The following is a 13641-nucleotide window of genomic DNA, read 5'->3' as shown; positions in this document are numbered from 1 at the left end:
TGCAGTGGCGCAATCTTGGCTCACTGCAAGCTCCGCCTCCTGGGTTCAAGCGATTTCCCTGCCTCAGCCTCCCGAGTAGCTAGGATTACAGGCGATCACCACTGCGCCCGGCTAATTTTTTGTATTTTAGTAGAGACGGGGTTTCACCATGTTGGCAAGGATCGTCTCGATCTCTTGACCTTGTGATCCGCCCGCCTCCACCTCCCAAAGTGCTGGGATTACAGGCGTGAGCCACCGCACCCAGCAAATGGCTAAATTTTTAAGTAAGTTGTGCTTCTTGTGGCATCACTTAGACACAGCCTAAGTAAGACATTAAGAAGTGTAGTGGTTTGTCCATGATATATAAATCTTGTTTACTTAACATTATATTAAAATATCACCTAAATAAAATAATGTGTAACTTGAAAGCAAGTATGTTTCCCTAAGCAAAAAGATAATGTTTATGTGTATTGATCACCTTTTACTTGAAGTGACCATAATCATTTTTGTTAAATATGAATCGTAATGTTCATTTAGACTGAATTTTCTGATTAGCGAATTTTCTGAATTTTCTGCTGGTCCAAGATAATTTAATTCTTTCTATCTTTTATGTATGTTTCTCTATTCATTTTCAGGCCTAACCATTAAAATAAAGAAAGATATGGAATTTAAGAAGTATACATTTGATCTGTCATTCAAAGTAAATCTCTGTCTGGCTTTAAATTTGAATGCCATACATGATAATCAATGTATTATTGTGAATTATTTTTAGATAGCATTTAGAAGAGTTAATTCAAATCATCTTTAAAGTAACCGTCTATTATTTTAGATGCCTTGACATAAAGGAGAAATACTTATAAAATTCTCCTGGGAGAATATAACCTGGAGGACACCTTGGTGTGTCCTACCAGTAGATTCTTTTAAAAATATATATATTCATATAATTTATTCACCTTGGAATATTATACATAAAAGTAATTTGACCTGCATGAGATATAATGTAGAAATTAGAGACCCATGCTGTCTGACCTATTAAAGCCTAGAGTGCTTTTCTGACTCTCAGTGAGGTTCAAGCCACCTCTACCATCTCCAGGGTCTCCAAGGGGCTGTTCACTTTTGGGAGGCACCTGAAGCCTCTGCTGTTTTCTGATTGTCATTTGTGGTCCAATAGATGTCTTGTAGTGTCACCTATTTTTACTCATGTACTTTCTACACTAAATTTTTAGCACACCCATTGTCTTATCTGATGAAGCCTCTAACTTTTTAATATTTCCAAGTTTCATGTGTTTCTCATTTTCATTTTCTTTTCTTAGTCATAATCTAGCCCTATTGCCACCTACTACTCTAAGTGAAATTGCAGTTTTCCACCAATCTTCAAGTTGGCGTGCCTTTTTGATCTGCTTTCCATTTTCTTCAGAAAATCTGGCAGGAGGACAGGAACACACACACACTCTTCCATCCATTTAGGACTCTTTATCCTGGAAGTGGTTCCTTACCCAGAACATGGACCTGTATGTAAAAAACAGAATCCCTAGCAACACTCTAAGTTGCACTTCTTTTCTGGCTTTGAAAGTTGATACGGTTTTAATTAGTTCAACAGAACCTGAATTAAAACAGATGAGACAAGTTTACTTTAGGTTCCACTGAGGCTTATTGGCCATTTTTGTTATATGCTTTCTGGAAAGGTTTGCAGAAGTCCATCAAATCGAGTGACCTGTAAAGAACAGACCTAGCTTTTCTATTAACCAGAAATAGAGTTTTAGGAGATGAGTGCGGGGTCGAGACTGAAACAGAGGAGAAATTTTTGTGTTGATAAATGGGGAAGTGCTGATTCTAAGATAGTTATTTTTTTTAAAGTTCTTTAGGTTTCTGGAAAATATGACAACACTGTTGCAAAACCAGGTCAAAATGACAAGGTACACCACACTTAGACTTATCATTGTCATTGTAACTCTTCATCAGGCATCAAAAAATTATCTGTCACTAGACTGTGATCTCCTGGAAGAATGGCTTATTTTTTATCCCTAATGATAAACATAGGGAATGATTAATGAATCCGTTGGAATCATTTGTATACGCAAGCCCTTCTTTTGTTCACAATAAAGGTTAATAAAAAGAAAATTCTCCTTTGGCACTCCAGTCTGGCACAGTGCTTAATAGTAATAATTTTTGTTAAAGGAATTGTGAAATTGTCAAAACAATAAGATCCACCCCTCCCCCCATTTAACCTATATGGAACGCGCTTCTGTTCTGCGAGAAAGATCCAGGTCCACCCCAGCTTGCAGATAACTTCCTTTCAAATGACCCGTGAATGCAAATAACAGCTTCTTCCCCTGCTTCAGTAGCCAGAGGGACAGTTGTGGTAACAAACTCCTACATTTGCTCTAACCTGAAATGTTAGATGTATTAGGTTAGAAGTGGAAAGAAGACATTTCTGTCTTTTTTAGGTTAGGACAATTTTTTAATAACTTCTTTGCTCCGAGATACCATTTTACTATAGCCATATCTCTGTTGATACCCTTTGTTACACCCTAGTAATTTTGCCAATTAGAGATTCAGAGGTATCAAGGTACCCTCTGTCTAAACACAAAAGCCTTTGGAAAATTTCAAGGGCCAAGGGCATTTACATTTTTATGTTAAAATTTTTCAGACTGAGTAGAGTCCTTCTAGATTCAGGGAGTGGTACTTGGGTTCTGAGGGAGGAAAGAGGTTGATTTTGGAGAATGGAATAGGTCTTAGGTCAGATGCTCTTGTGGAGACCAGAGGGGTAGCATGAAGGCGTAAGGTTTTTTGAAATGAAGGCTTACAAACGTCGTATTTGGACCTATATGAAGTATTCCAAAGTTTTGCCTTGGATGAACAACTTAAAATATTAGCTTATTTTTATAAACATAACTTTTTCTTACTTTATTTATATTTACATTACTTAAGAGACCATATTCAGAGATGTTTTAGTTTAGTCCATGACATTTCCACTCCTGTCAACAACTTAAAAATCCTGTGGCACAAATTCAAACAAACATAAATAGATACTGCTTTTCAGCTGAGTACATATTTTTGAAAACTCAAAATGTACAAATGTTTCAACTAAATTAGAATAAGGTGGGTTGGGAATTTAGTCACAGTTTTATAATAATAAGTCATGTGTCTAATTTAATGTATTGGGGAATTTTTTTTTCCATATTAAATTTTCTAGCATTCTTCAGTCTGGTTCTGATCAGTGTATTATTGTGGACAGGAATGGTAGTGTTTAGGAGCTTGGACCCTGGAGCTGAACTGGTTGGGTTTGAATCCCATCTCTATCACTGCTGTGTGACCTCAGGCAACTTACCTAACTTTCCTGGCCCTCAGTTTTCCTACATAGAAAATGGGAATAATAAAAGTATCTGCTTCATAGGATTATTACGAGAATTCGGTAACTCAATATATGCAAATCTGTTGGACCAGTGCTTAGCACATAACAGTCAATAAAGGTTGAGTGTCAGCTTTTATTAACAGTAATAAAATTGGCTTTCTCTCCAGTCAGCTAAATTAATTAGGATTTTACTTTATTCTTCCAGTTTTATAGGAACAATACCAAACCTACCTGAGTTTTTGCGAATAACTTAGTGACAGCAATAGTCAAAATAACCAGTAAAATCTAACAGCAATAGCAGAACCTACAAGAAATTATTTTCTTCTTGGGGCTGTTGACCAGTGTCATAAAGACTGTTGACCAGTCTTTATGAAGTCACATTGGATTTATCTTGTGGGTAATTTTTTCATTTGGGAACTTAATTTTGATTAACTGAAAACATTATTATTAAATATCTTTTTTATAATTGTATGCAGCATAAAAAGCACAAGTCCCTTTTCCGTGCCAAATTTTTATTTCAGCCTGATGATGATAGAGATTAAACCCTGTCAAATCCTTTTGATATCTTAGGTTTTGCTGATAATTGATATTCTACAAATGAGTGGGTCAATGACAGATTGTATTTGAAGCATATCAGACAAAAAGTAGTTATTGAATCTCTACTTGATACCCAGCATTGTACCAAAAAAAAAAAAAAAAAAAAAAGTAAGGCCAGGCATGGTGGCTTACACCTGTAATCCCAACACTTTGGGAGGCAGAGGTGGATGGATCATGAGGTCAGGAGTTCAAGACCAGCCTGGCCAACATGGCGAAACCCTGTCTCTACTAAAATTATAAAAATTAGCTGAGCATGGTGGCGCATGCCTGTAATCCCAGCTACTTGGGAGGGTGAGGCAGGAGAATCACTTGAACCTGCGGGGTGGAGGTTGCGGTGAGCCAAGATCATGCTATTGCACTCCAGCCTGGGTGACGGAGCAAGACTCCATCTCAAAAAAAAAAAAAAAAAAGTGTAATTCAGACTTTGCTACAGTCTCAATCCAAGTGATAAATGAAGACTAACCAAGGGAAAACTTTGAGAAAACACTAGTTATGAATAAGTGATTTAAGAGCTATCATAGCATTTCAGTAGAAAAAGACACCAGGAAAAAATGGAGTAAGAAAGTTGCAGTGAGGATAATTTTCTCTTATTAACTCTAGAGTGGAAAAAGAGGAAAATTTATTCCAGGGAAAAGAAAAACATGGAATTTCTTGAAAGGCAGCAAGTCCAATCAGCACATGGATAAGGAAGGATGGCAGGGAGGCTGGAGATTAATGTGCACCTTCTCAAAATAAGAGAGAAATTCTAACTCCCTAGAGACACAGAAAGTTGTTTCCTAATGCCCAGCCACCACTGCAAGTCCTTGGATTAGAATTACAAATTACATTTATTCAGCGAGACATTACATGGTTCAGCATTATTTTCCCCCCTTGGATTTATGGCTCTTCTTTCTGTCTTTTAAAAATGACATTTCCCTTCTTCTCAAGCCTTTCCTCAAGCTAAGCCTCTTGGGGGGCAGCTGCTAAGTGAACAGCTCATCCCTGCTTTATTGGTTCCTTATTAGAGTTCACTTAGTTCTTTCCATTTTTTTTCCTGTTGTTTCAGGAACAAATTTCCCTAGCCAGGAGTCTGAAGTAGTATTTCCATGAAATTTGGCTCTGTAATAGTACCCTTAATCACAGGGTAGGTGACTGATTTCTATGTGAATGATTTCTTGATAAAAAATAGTAAAGAGATCAGGCTCAGTAGTTCACACCTGTAATACCACCACTTTGGGAGGTTGAGGAGGGAGGATCACTTGAGCCCAGGAGTTCAAGACCAGTCTGGGCAACATATGAGACCCCACCTCTACAAAAAGTATGAAAATTAGCTGGGCATGATGGCTTGTAACTGTAACCCCAGCTACTTGGGAGGCTGAGGTTGAAGGATCACTTGAGCCTGGGAGGTTGAAGCTACAGTGAGCTGTGATCACACCACTGCACTCCAGTCTGGGTGACAAAGCAAGACCCCATCTCAAAAAAAAAAAAAAAAAAAAGAAAAAACCCACGAGTGAAGAATTAATAGAAATCATGTGCATCTATATAGGAACACCCTGATACTTACGGCAGTGACTTCATATTTTTCAGCAGGATGCTCCATTTAGACTTCACGAATTCAGAGATAGATACCTATGATATTTTTTAGTATTTTTTAGAATTAAATTATAAAACACCCTCACCTCACAAAAAGTGTTGCTTTCATGTTTTTTTTACATGGATGGTGACCATCTGAATGGTCAGTACTGGCCATTGGGCAACATGCAAGAGTTCCATAGAGTGTGACTGAGCTCATTGCCATGTGGTATTAAACAGTGTTCTTTAAAGATCTTAGGTTTTTGAGGATAAAGGTTTTTTTCTTCATTTAAATATTACATGTATTCAAGAATTATGGGACTTGGAATAGAGTTGTTTGGCCTGGGCCTTGCTCTCATAGTAATATTATGTTAATCTGAGATTGCAAGTATAGACAGTAACACAGCAACACACTTACAGGATTGAAAGAAATGATAGTCATGCAGCTTTAAACTTGAATTCTGCATGAGAGATCACATGGTCTACAGACTATTTTTAAAATAAATATGAGTTAAGTTGTATTATAGGACATCGATATCTATATATGTAGAACCTATACGATATAATTAAGTCTATAGGCTGGGTGCAGTGGCTCACCTAGCAGTTTGGAAGGCTGAGGCAGACAGATCACTTGAAGTCAGGAGTTCAAGACCAGACTGGCAAACATGGTGAAACCCCATCTCTACTAAAAATATAAAAATTAGTTGAATATGGTGGCACATGCCTGTAGTCCCAGCGACTCGAGAGGCTGAGACAGGAGAATCTCTTTAACCCAGAAGGTGGAGGTTGCAGTGAGCCGAGATCGCATCACTGCACTGCAGCCTGGGTGACAGAGCAAGACTCCATCTCAAAAAAAAAAAAAAAAAAAAAAAAGTCTTATGAGTCAAATATTGCTATCATGGAGACCATATTTGCTATGTCACTTTACAGTTCGTTCAGAATTCTAAAAATGTATCCTACCATAAATGTGCATATTTTGCATCAGTGAAAAATACTTTACTTGCTATAGTTATACTTGGTGTGGTCACATAAATAAATCATTGAAAGTTCAGTATAATAAAATGCATTATTTATTAAGTAAGCATTTAAAATATGGCTTTTTTTTTTTTTACTTTTGTTTTTAACATACAAAAAACCTCAAATAATGGAATTGGTTTTGAACTTTTATTGATCCTGACTGCACCAATGTGGCTGGTTGTTTTGTACTCAAAAGTTTGTTTGCTTCCTGCTTAGGGTGACCCTGGACTGCCTGGGAACCCTGGCTACCCTGGACAACCTGGTCAAGATGGTAAGCCTGTGAGTACTGAAAGCTTAGTCATCTCCGGTATATCTGGGATTACACTGTCAAAGTAAAAGTTTTGCTGAGCAAAGCTAAACAGACAAGGAAAGCTTTATTCATGACTGCTGCCATAGGAAGGAGAGACTGAACTCAACTCTGTTGGAACGAAAGGAGCTAGGGTGTGTGAGCACTAGGACAAGTTAATGGAAAAGTAGTAGAGGACTTTAGATGGGAGGTTGATCAGTAGGCTTAAGCACATTGAGTTATTCCAGTTTGCAAATGTTTTCCTCTGTGATCAGGCCATCTCCCTTTACTAACTGGTGCTCATCAAAGTTAGGTATACACCCTCCCTCACAGACTGGAAGATAGTGGGGACACTATCTTCCTTGATGATTACATTTCAAAGGGGTGGCTCTCAGGTCCTTGAGAAAGACATTTCTGGGTTATAAAATTGACAAGTAGCTTTTTAGAGTATTTACATTTCAAAGGAGCAGAGAAGGAATTTACAATTTTAAGTCCTCTAAAGCAAATGCTCTAAGGAAAAGGGAGGTCAGGGATCCACAGTCCGGAAGAAAGCTGCCTAAGTTTAGTCAAGTTGAAGAGAATGTTAAGGCCAGCTTGGGAAGAGAGTTAGTGTTCTAGTCAGCTTTTAGTTATCTTACTTCAAAATTGCATACATCTTTGCTGCAAAGAAAATATTGTCCAGTGAGTTCTCAGTATCATGAAGGGCTGGTTTTAGAAATTCTATTGTCTTTTCTCTGCACATCTGTGGAAGCTTTCAAATCAAAAACACTTTTAAAGGTAATGTTATTTTCCTAATAATGTATACACTGGGATATATTTATAGTCTGACTAAAAAATACAATATCCCCTAAGGCTCAAGGAAACTTAGAGATGTAAAGGGAACATAAATCAACTTTAAAGCACTTTAGGCAAATATTTACAGTTAAGTCACTATCAGCATGTTTATAAGAGTAAACACGAAGAATTAGCTTTTGGCTGGGCATGGTGGCTCACGCCTATAATCCCAGCAATTCACAAGGCTTAGGTGGGTGGGTCACTTGAGACCAGGAGTTTGAGACCAGCCTGACCAACTTGGTGAAACCCCATCTCTATTAAAAAAAAGAAATAGAAAAATTAGCTGGGTGTGGTGGCACACACCTATAATCCCAGCTACTTAAGAGGCTGAGGCACAAGAATCACTTGAACAGGAGAGGCGGAGGCTGCATGAGCTGAGATCATGCCAGCCTGGGTGACAGCACAAAACTCTGTCTCAAAATAAAATGAAAAGGAATTCACTTTTGAATGTTTGAATGTCAAATTATAATTGTCACCAAAATGAAGCATTTCCTGAGATTTTCTTTATCATGAGGCATTAATTCTTACCATGAAAGAGTGGGAATGTTTACATTGTGAATCAAAATTGTTCGAGGAATGAAAGAACCATAGATATAATGTGAAATCATCAATACCTTAACCATGAGGATGAAAGAGTTGCTTAAGTTCCTGAGAGAGATTTCCTAAGAAATTAAAAAACAAAAAATAAAACAAACAAACAAAAAAAACCACAACTAGCCAGATTTTGAAGAAGTAGTAATGTGCTGTGGCTTTTTATACTAGCGAAATGTGCTGCATGGGAAGAGGATGGATAAACAGGTAAACCTCTCTAGAGAAAGATTATCCAAAAAGGGAGGTTAATTATCCTTAGCAAACTAACACAGAAAATGAGATATTGCATCTTCTCACTTATCACTGGGAGCTAAATCATGAAAACATATGGACGCATAGAGGAGAACAACACACACTGGAGCTTATTGGAAGGTGGAAGGTGGGAGGGGGGAGAGGGTCAGGAATAATAACTAATGGGTACTAGGCTTAATACCTGGGTGATGAAATTATCTGTGCAACAAATCCCCATGACACAAGTTTACCTACGTAACAAACCTGCACATGTACCCCTGAACTCAAAAAAGAAAAAAGAAAGCAAACTTGGGGAAATTTTTTTTTTTCTTAAAAAGTAGGGAGGCTGAAGGGGTAAACAAAAGTGGTAGCCACCTGGAAATGCAGAGAGCTAAGGCGATGTTGTGTGGTTGTTGGGGCAGCATTTTTTCAGCTGACACACAGGGATTCAGAGTGTGAGGGCAATCTACTTAGGGACTTTGAGAAAGACAGTGATTTGATCTGTTTTATGATTTAGAAGGATAAATATAAATGCTATTTGGAGAGTAGATTATGTGGGGGCAAGAGTAGAAGAAAGGAGGCTATGCAGGAGGTTGTTTCATGATTGTGAGTGGTAAGAGTAGTTTGTACTAGGGTGATATGGTGGGAGAATGGAGAAGTAGTCAGATTCTGGGTTATTCTTAATGGAAAGCTGACTAGAATTGCTAGCAAATTTAGATATAGGATATGAAAGGAAGAGAGGAATCAAAGAAGAATCAAAGGAGTATAGCTTGAGCAACTGGGTGAATTGTGGTGCCATTTACTGTACTGGGCAAGACTGGGGGAGACAGAAGTTTTATAGACATGTCTTAGTCCATTTTCTGTTGCATAACAGAATGCCACAGACTAAGTAATTTATAAAGAAAGGTTTATTTGGCTCATGATTCTGCAGGCTGGGAAGTCCAAGAGCATGACACTAGTATTTGGCAAGGTCTTGGCAGAAACTATCACAAGATGAGAGTGTGAGTGAGAGGTAGTGGAGTGGGAGTGAGCAGGAGAACAAGGGGGTCAGTCATCCTTTTTATCAAGAATTCACTCCCTTGGTAACTAACCCACTCCCACAATAAGTGTCTCCATGACCTAACTACCTCTTAAAGCCCCACATATTATTACTGTTACAATAGCAATTAAATCTCAATGTGAATTTTCAAGGGGGCAAGCATCCAAACCATAGCAGGGGGGAATTGGGACTATATTTTTGGACAGGTTGGAGGTGGCCAGTTGGGACTTATTTTCATGCAGATGTATGCAAAACCATGAGAGTGGATGAGATCACTTAGGAAGTGAATACAAATAAATAGAGAAGAGAAGGTGGCAGGGGACTGACCACAGGGCTCTCTTACAGGTGAAAAAGAGAAAGTGGGTCCAGCCCAGGAATTTGGGAAGGACTTATCAGTGAGATGGGAGGAAAACCAGGGAAGTGTCATCCTATTAGGTGTGTTATTGTTGTCAAGAGATCCAGAAGAATGAAGCCTAGACTAGACCATGGATTTGCTATACAAGAGTATTTGAGGACCTTGATGAGTAGGATTTCAGGGAGGGTAGTACAAACAACAGATTGGAATGAATTAAGCACAGAGAGGGAGATAAGAAAAATGGTGACAGTGAATATAGATTTTTTTTTTTTTTCTGAGAGATATAAAAGGAAGCAGAGACCCAGAGCAGTAGAATTGGGGCAATGTTTTAAAGGCAGGGTTTTTAAAAAATGGGAGATATTGTAGCATGTTTTTATAATGATGAAAATGAGGCAAAAGAAAAAAATGAAAGTTTGGAAGATAGGGGATATTTTCAGGAGGAAAATCCATAGGCAGGTTGGAGGGCATTGATTCTAGTTAGAAAAGTAGAGCTTGGCCTGGATGGAGAGTGTGGGCAATTAAATCTTTATATGAGACAGAAGTCAAGCCGATAGCACTGAAATAGCTAAGTAGGCTATTTTGGGGGAATTTAATTGAGGGAATTATCATAAGACAGCTTCTATTTGAATGAAATTGAATTGAAGGAATAGACTCCAAACCTAACCTCTCCTCTTTTGTATTTATCTTCAACCCCCATTATATGCCAACATTTGCCTTATAATTTCCCTTATAACCCATTCCTTTCTCACTTTTACTTAAGATGTCATATGACTTTATTGCATTTCCTCACTGCAATTCTTTAATCTCACTGAAGATACTTCCCTGAGGTCCTATGTGAGTTTCGCCCTAATTACACTGGGTGAGCTGAGTTTTATAAATGTGAGGCTCCTTAACCTGCAGACCCCTTTCCTGGGACCTACTTTTTCTGTGACTGGCAGCTGAAGTGCTGTACTGACTCCAGAGCCAATGCAGTTCACACACTGATGTCATCTGCTCATGCCTAATAATGACACAGAGCTCCCAGACGGCACTGCTAAATTATTTAGGTCTTCTTTTTAGTGATAAAAAATCCTGGGTAATGTTTGGAAGTGAGTGCTGAGCAGGCCTTCCACAGGCTATCAGCCCTTGGTTTTCTTTGTTTTAAAAAAAAATCTTCCCATGCATGAAGCACTGGAGGTGAATTATTGTTAGCCTGATATAATACTCATGGATATTACTCTATGACTCTGACTAAGTTATAATAGACTTATTTATTGCCTCATCTCATTTAGTACATGTATGTGTTTTGGTGTCTGTGTGTATGATTTTATATATAGATAACTATGGTAGTATCTGATAGTAGTCTCAAAGAAAAACACAACTGTGGTAGGAAGAATAATGGTCCCTCAAAGATGTCCACATCCTAATCTTTAAGACCTGTAAATGTGTTACTTTACATGCAAAAGGAACTTTGCAGATATCATTCATTTAATGATCTTGAGATGGGAGATTGGCCTGGATTATCTGGGCAGCCAGATATAAACACAAAAGTCTTTATAAAAGGGAGGCAGGAGTGTCAGAGTCAGAGAAAGAGAGTCTGTGATGGAAGCAGAGAGCACAGTGAGGTAATCGTGAGCCCAGGAACAATGGCAGCCTCTAGAAGCTGGAAAAGGGAAGCTCCCCTAGAGCCTCCAGAAAGAATGCAGTCTGGCTGGTACCTTAATTGTATCTAAGATTCCTTTCAGACTTCTGACCACTGAAACTGTAAGGTAATGAACTGGTGTTGTTTTAAGCCACTGTGTTTGGGGTAATTTGTTATAGCAGCAGTAGGAAACTGATGCATCAGCCCAAATCCTGTCTTCCCAAAGGTATGACTTTTTCTTAAATATCCAGCCCCTCCCCTCAGTGTCTCCCTACTTCCCCCATATTTCTTTTCCTCTGTAGGGGATGTGACGTTGGGTGGTCAGGCAGGAAGAACAAGCAAGCCTGGGAGCCAAAACAGCTGAGGGTCATTAGTATGTGTTCAAGGCCAGCACCCAGTGGGAGTGGGTAGGTGTGGGTGGGGCCTCTGGTTGGCTATTGGAGCCATCTGGACCAAGGAAACTTGGAAGGAACAATTTGAAGGGAATTCTGCTTTGTTTGGACTTGTTTCTGTGCAACCCCCCTCAATAAGCAATTTGAATCTCTTTCACACATTATAACCAGACCAAGCCAACTGAAACTTTAAATAGGAAATTATTCCACTCTGGAGAAATACTAATTATCATAATTGAAAAGTGCCTTCAACCAAAATTAAAGAGCTATTTCAGATTCTTCCATTTCTTTCTCAGTTCTTTGTCAGTTAAATAACCTCTATTATCACAGTGTCTGAATATATTATTGCTTTACAATTTTAACATTACAAAAGAGGTAGGGGAAATATTTATATATCCTGCCAGGTAATTCAGAGGAGTACAGCTACTGAAGGCATTATACAGATTTATACATTGATTTGTTAAAGAAGGCCATATGTGGAAATAGCACTAGCTTATGAGTTTATAGAAGTTTATATTTTTACAGTGCTCATTTCTGTTTTCTGTTATCATTAGTTACTCTTTTTTTGTTTGTTTGTTTTGTTTTGTTTGAGACAGAGTCTTGCTCTGTCGCCCAGGCTGGAGTGCAGCCGAGCGATCTCGGCTCACTGCAAGCTCCGCCTCCTGGGTTCAGGCCATTCTCCTGCCTCAGCCTCCCCAGTAGCTGGGACTACAGGCGCCTGCCACCACGCCTGGTCAATTTTTTTTGTATTTTTAGTAGAGATGGGGTTTCACCATGTTAGCCAGGATGGTCTTGATCTCCTGACCTCGTGATCCACCCGCCTCGGCCTCCCAAAGAGCTGGGATTACAGTCGTGAGCCAACGCCCCCGGCCGAGTTACTCTTTATGAAGTAAAGTACTTTACTAAAGCAAAAGCCCAAGCTGATCATTAGAGAGATCTGGAGTTGTTTTACTCTTTGCTGAGCATAGGCTGCTTTGCTTTTATGGGCCTCAGTTTCTCTGTTTGGAAAATGAGAAGATGGTTCCAGATAAGGCCTAGGTTCTCTCTAATCTGATATTCTAGGATTCCGTGAAGACCATCATATTGGTTAAGAGAGAAGCAGACTAAGCTGTAAAATTCTAGAGATGATTTTCTATATTAGAGGGCTCAGGAAGTGAGTTGGGAAAACTGATAGCTCACTGCTACCAATAGACAAAAGAGTGGATTGGTCACTGGGTCGCAGTTCGTGATTCAGTTCCCCCCACTCTTTTGTGTGTGTGTGTGTGTGTGTGTGTGTGTGTGTGTGTGTGTGTGATGGAGTCTCGCTCTGTCGCCCAGGCTGGAGCGCAGTGGCGCGCTCTCGGCTCACTGCAAGCTCCGCCTCCCGGGTTCACGCCATTCTCCTGCCTCAACCTCCCGAGTAGCTGGGACTACAAGCGCCCGCCACCACGCCCTGCTAATTTTTTGTATTTTTAGTAGAGACGGGGTTTCACCGTGTTAGCTAGGATGGTCTCCATCTCCTGGCCTCGTGATCCGCCCGCCTCGACCTCCCAAAGAGTGGGATTACAGGCGTGAGCCACCGCACCCAGCAAGTTCCCCCAACTCTTTAATGTGCCACTGAGTGAACTAGAGGTGCAGACAGGGGCAGCCTTCTATGGAGCATTAAACCTCATAGAAATATGAGGTTTAATATGAGGTCATCACAGGTGGGGAATTTCAAAGTTACATGACTGATGAAACCACAAAAATATAAAGTACTGGTTGGGGGAAGGTTAATAGGAAATCAATTTGGATATGGAGGAAGGAGAAGGAAG

At 39.3% G+C, this 13641-nt stretch overlaps 1 protein-coding gene across 2 annotated transcripts in view; it reads left to right on the top strand.

The window, feature by feature from the left end:
- COL21A1 (collagen type XXI alpha 1 chain) overlaps positions 1-13641 on the top strand; it is a 194812-nt gene that overhangs the window by 83618 nt on the left and 97553 nt on the right. The window contains exon 2 of one of the 2 annotated variants that reach the window (XM_063605320.1): positions 6716-6770. In XM_063605320.1, coding sequence (XP_063461390.1) covers positions 6768-6770 — 3 coding nt within the window. In that variant the 5' untranslated portion in view covers positions 6716-6767. Of the gene's footprint in view, positions 1-6715; positions 6779-13641 lie in introns of both variants that reach the window. The other variant, XM_055113684.2, reaches the window with a different exon arrangement.

The sequence above is a fragment of the Pan paniscus genome, chromosome 5, assembly GCF_029289425.2.
Source record: "Pan paniscus chromosome 5, NHGRI_mPanPan1-v2.0_pri, whole genome shotgun sequence".
Classification (NCBI taxonomy): Eukaryota; Metazoa; Chordata; class Mammalia; order Primates; family Hominidae; genus Pan; species Pan paniscus.
Note: the sequence above shows the minus strand (reverse complement) of the source record. Positions and strands in the feature narration are given on the sequence as shown.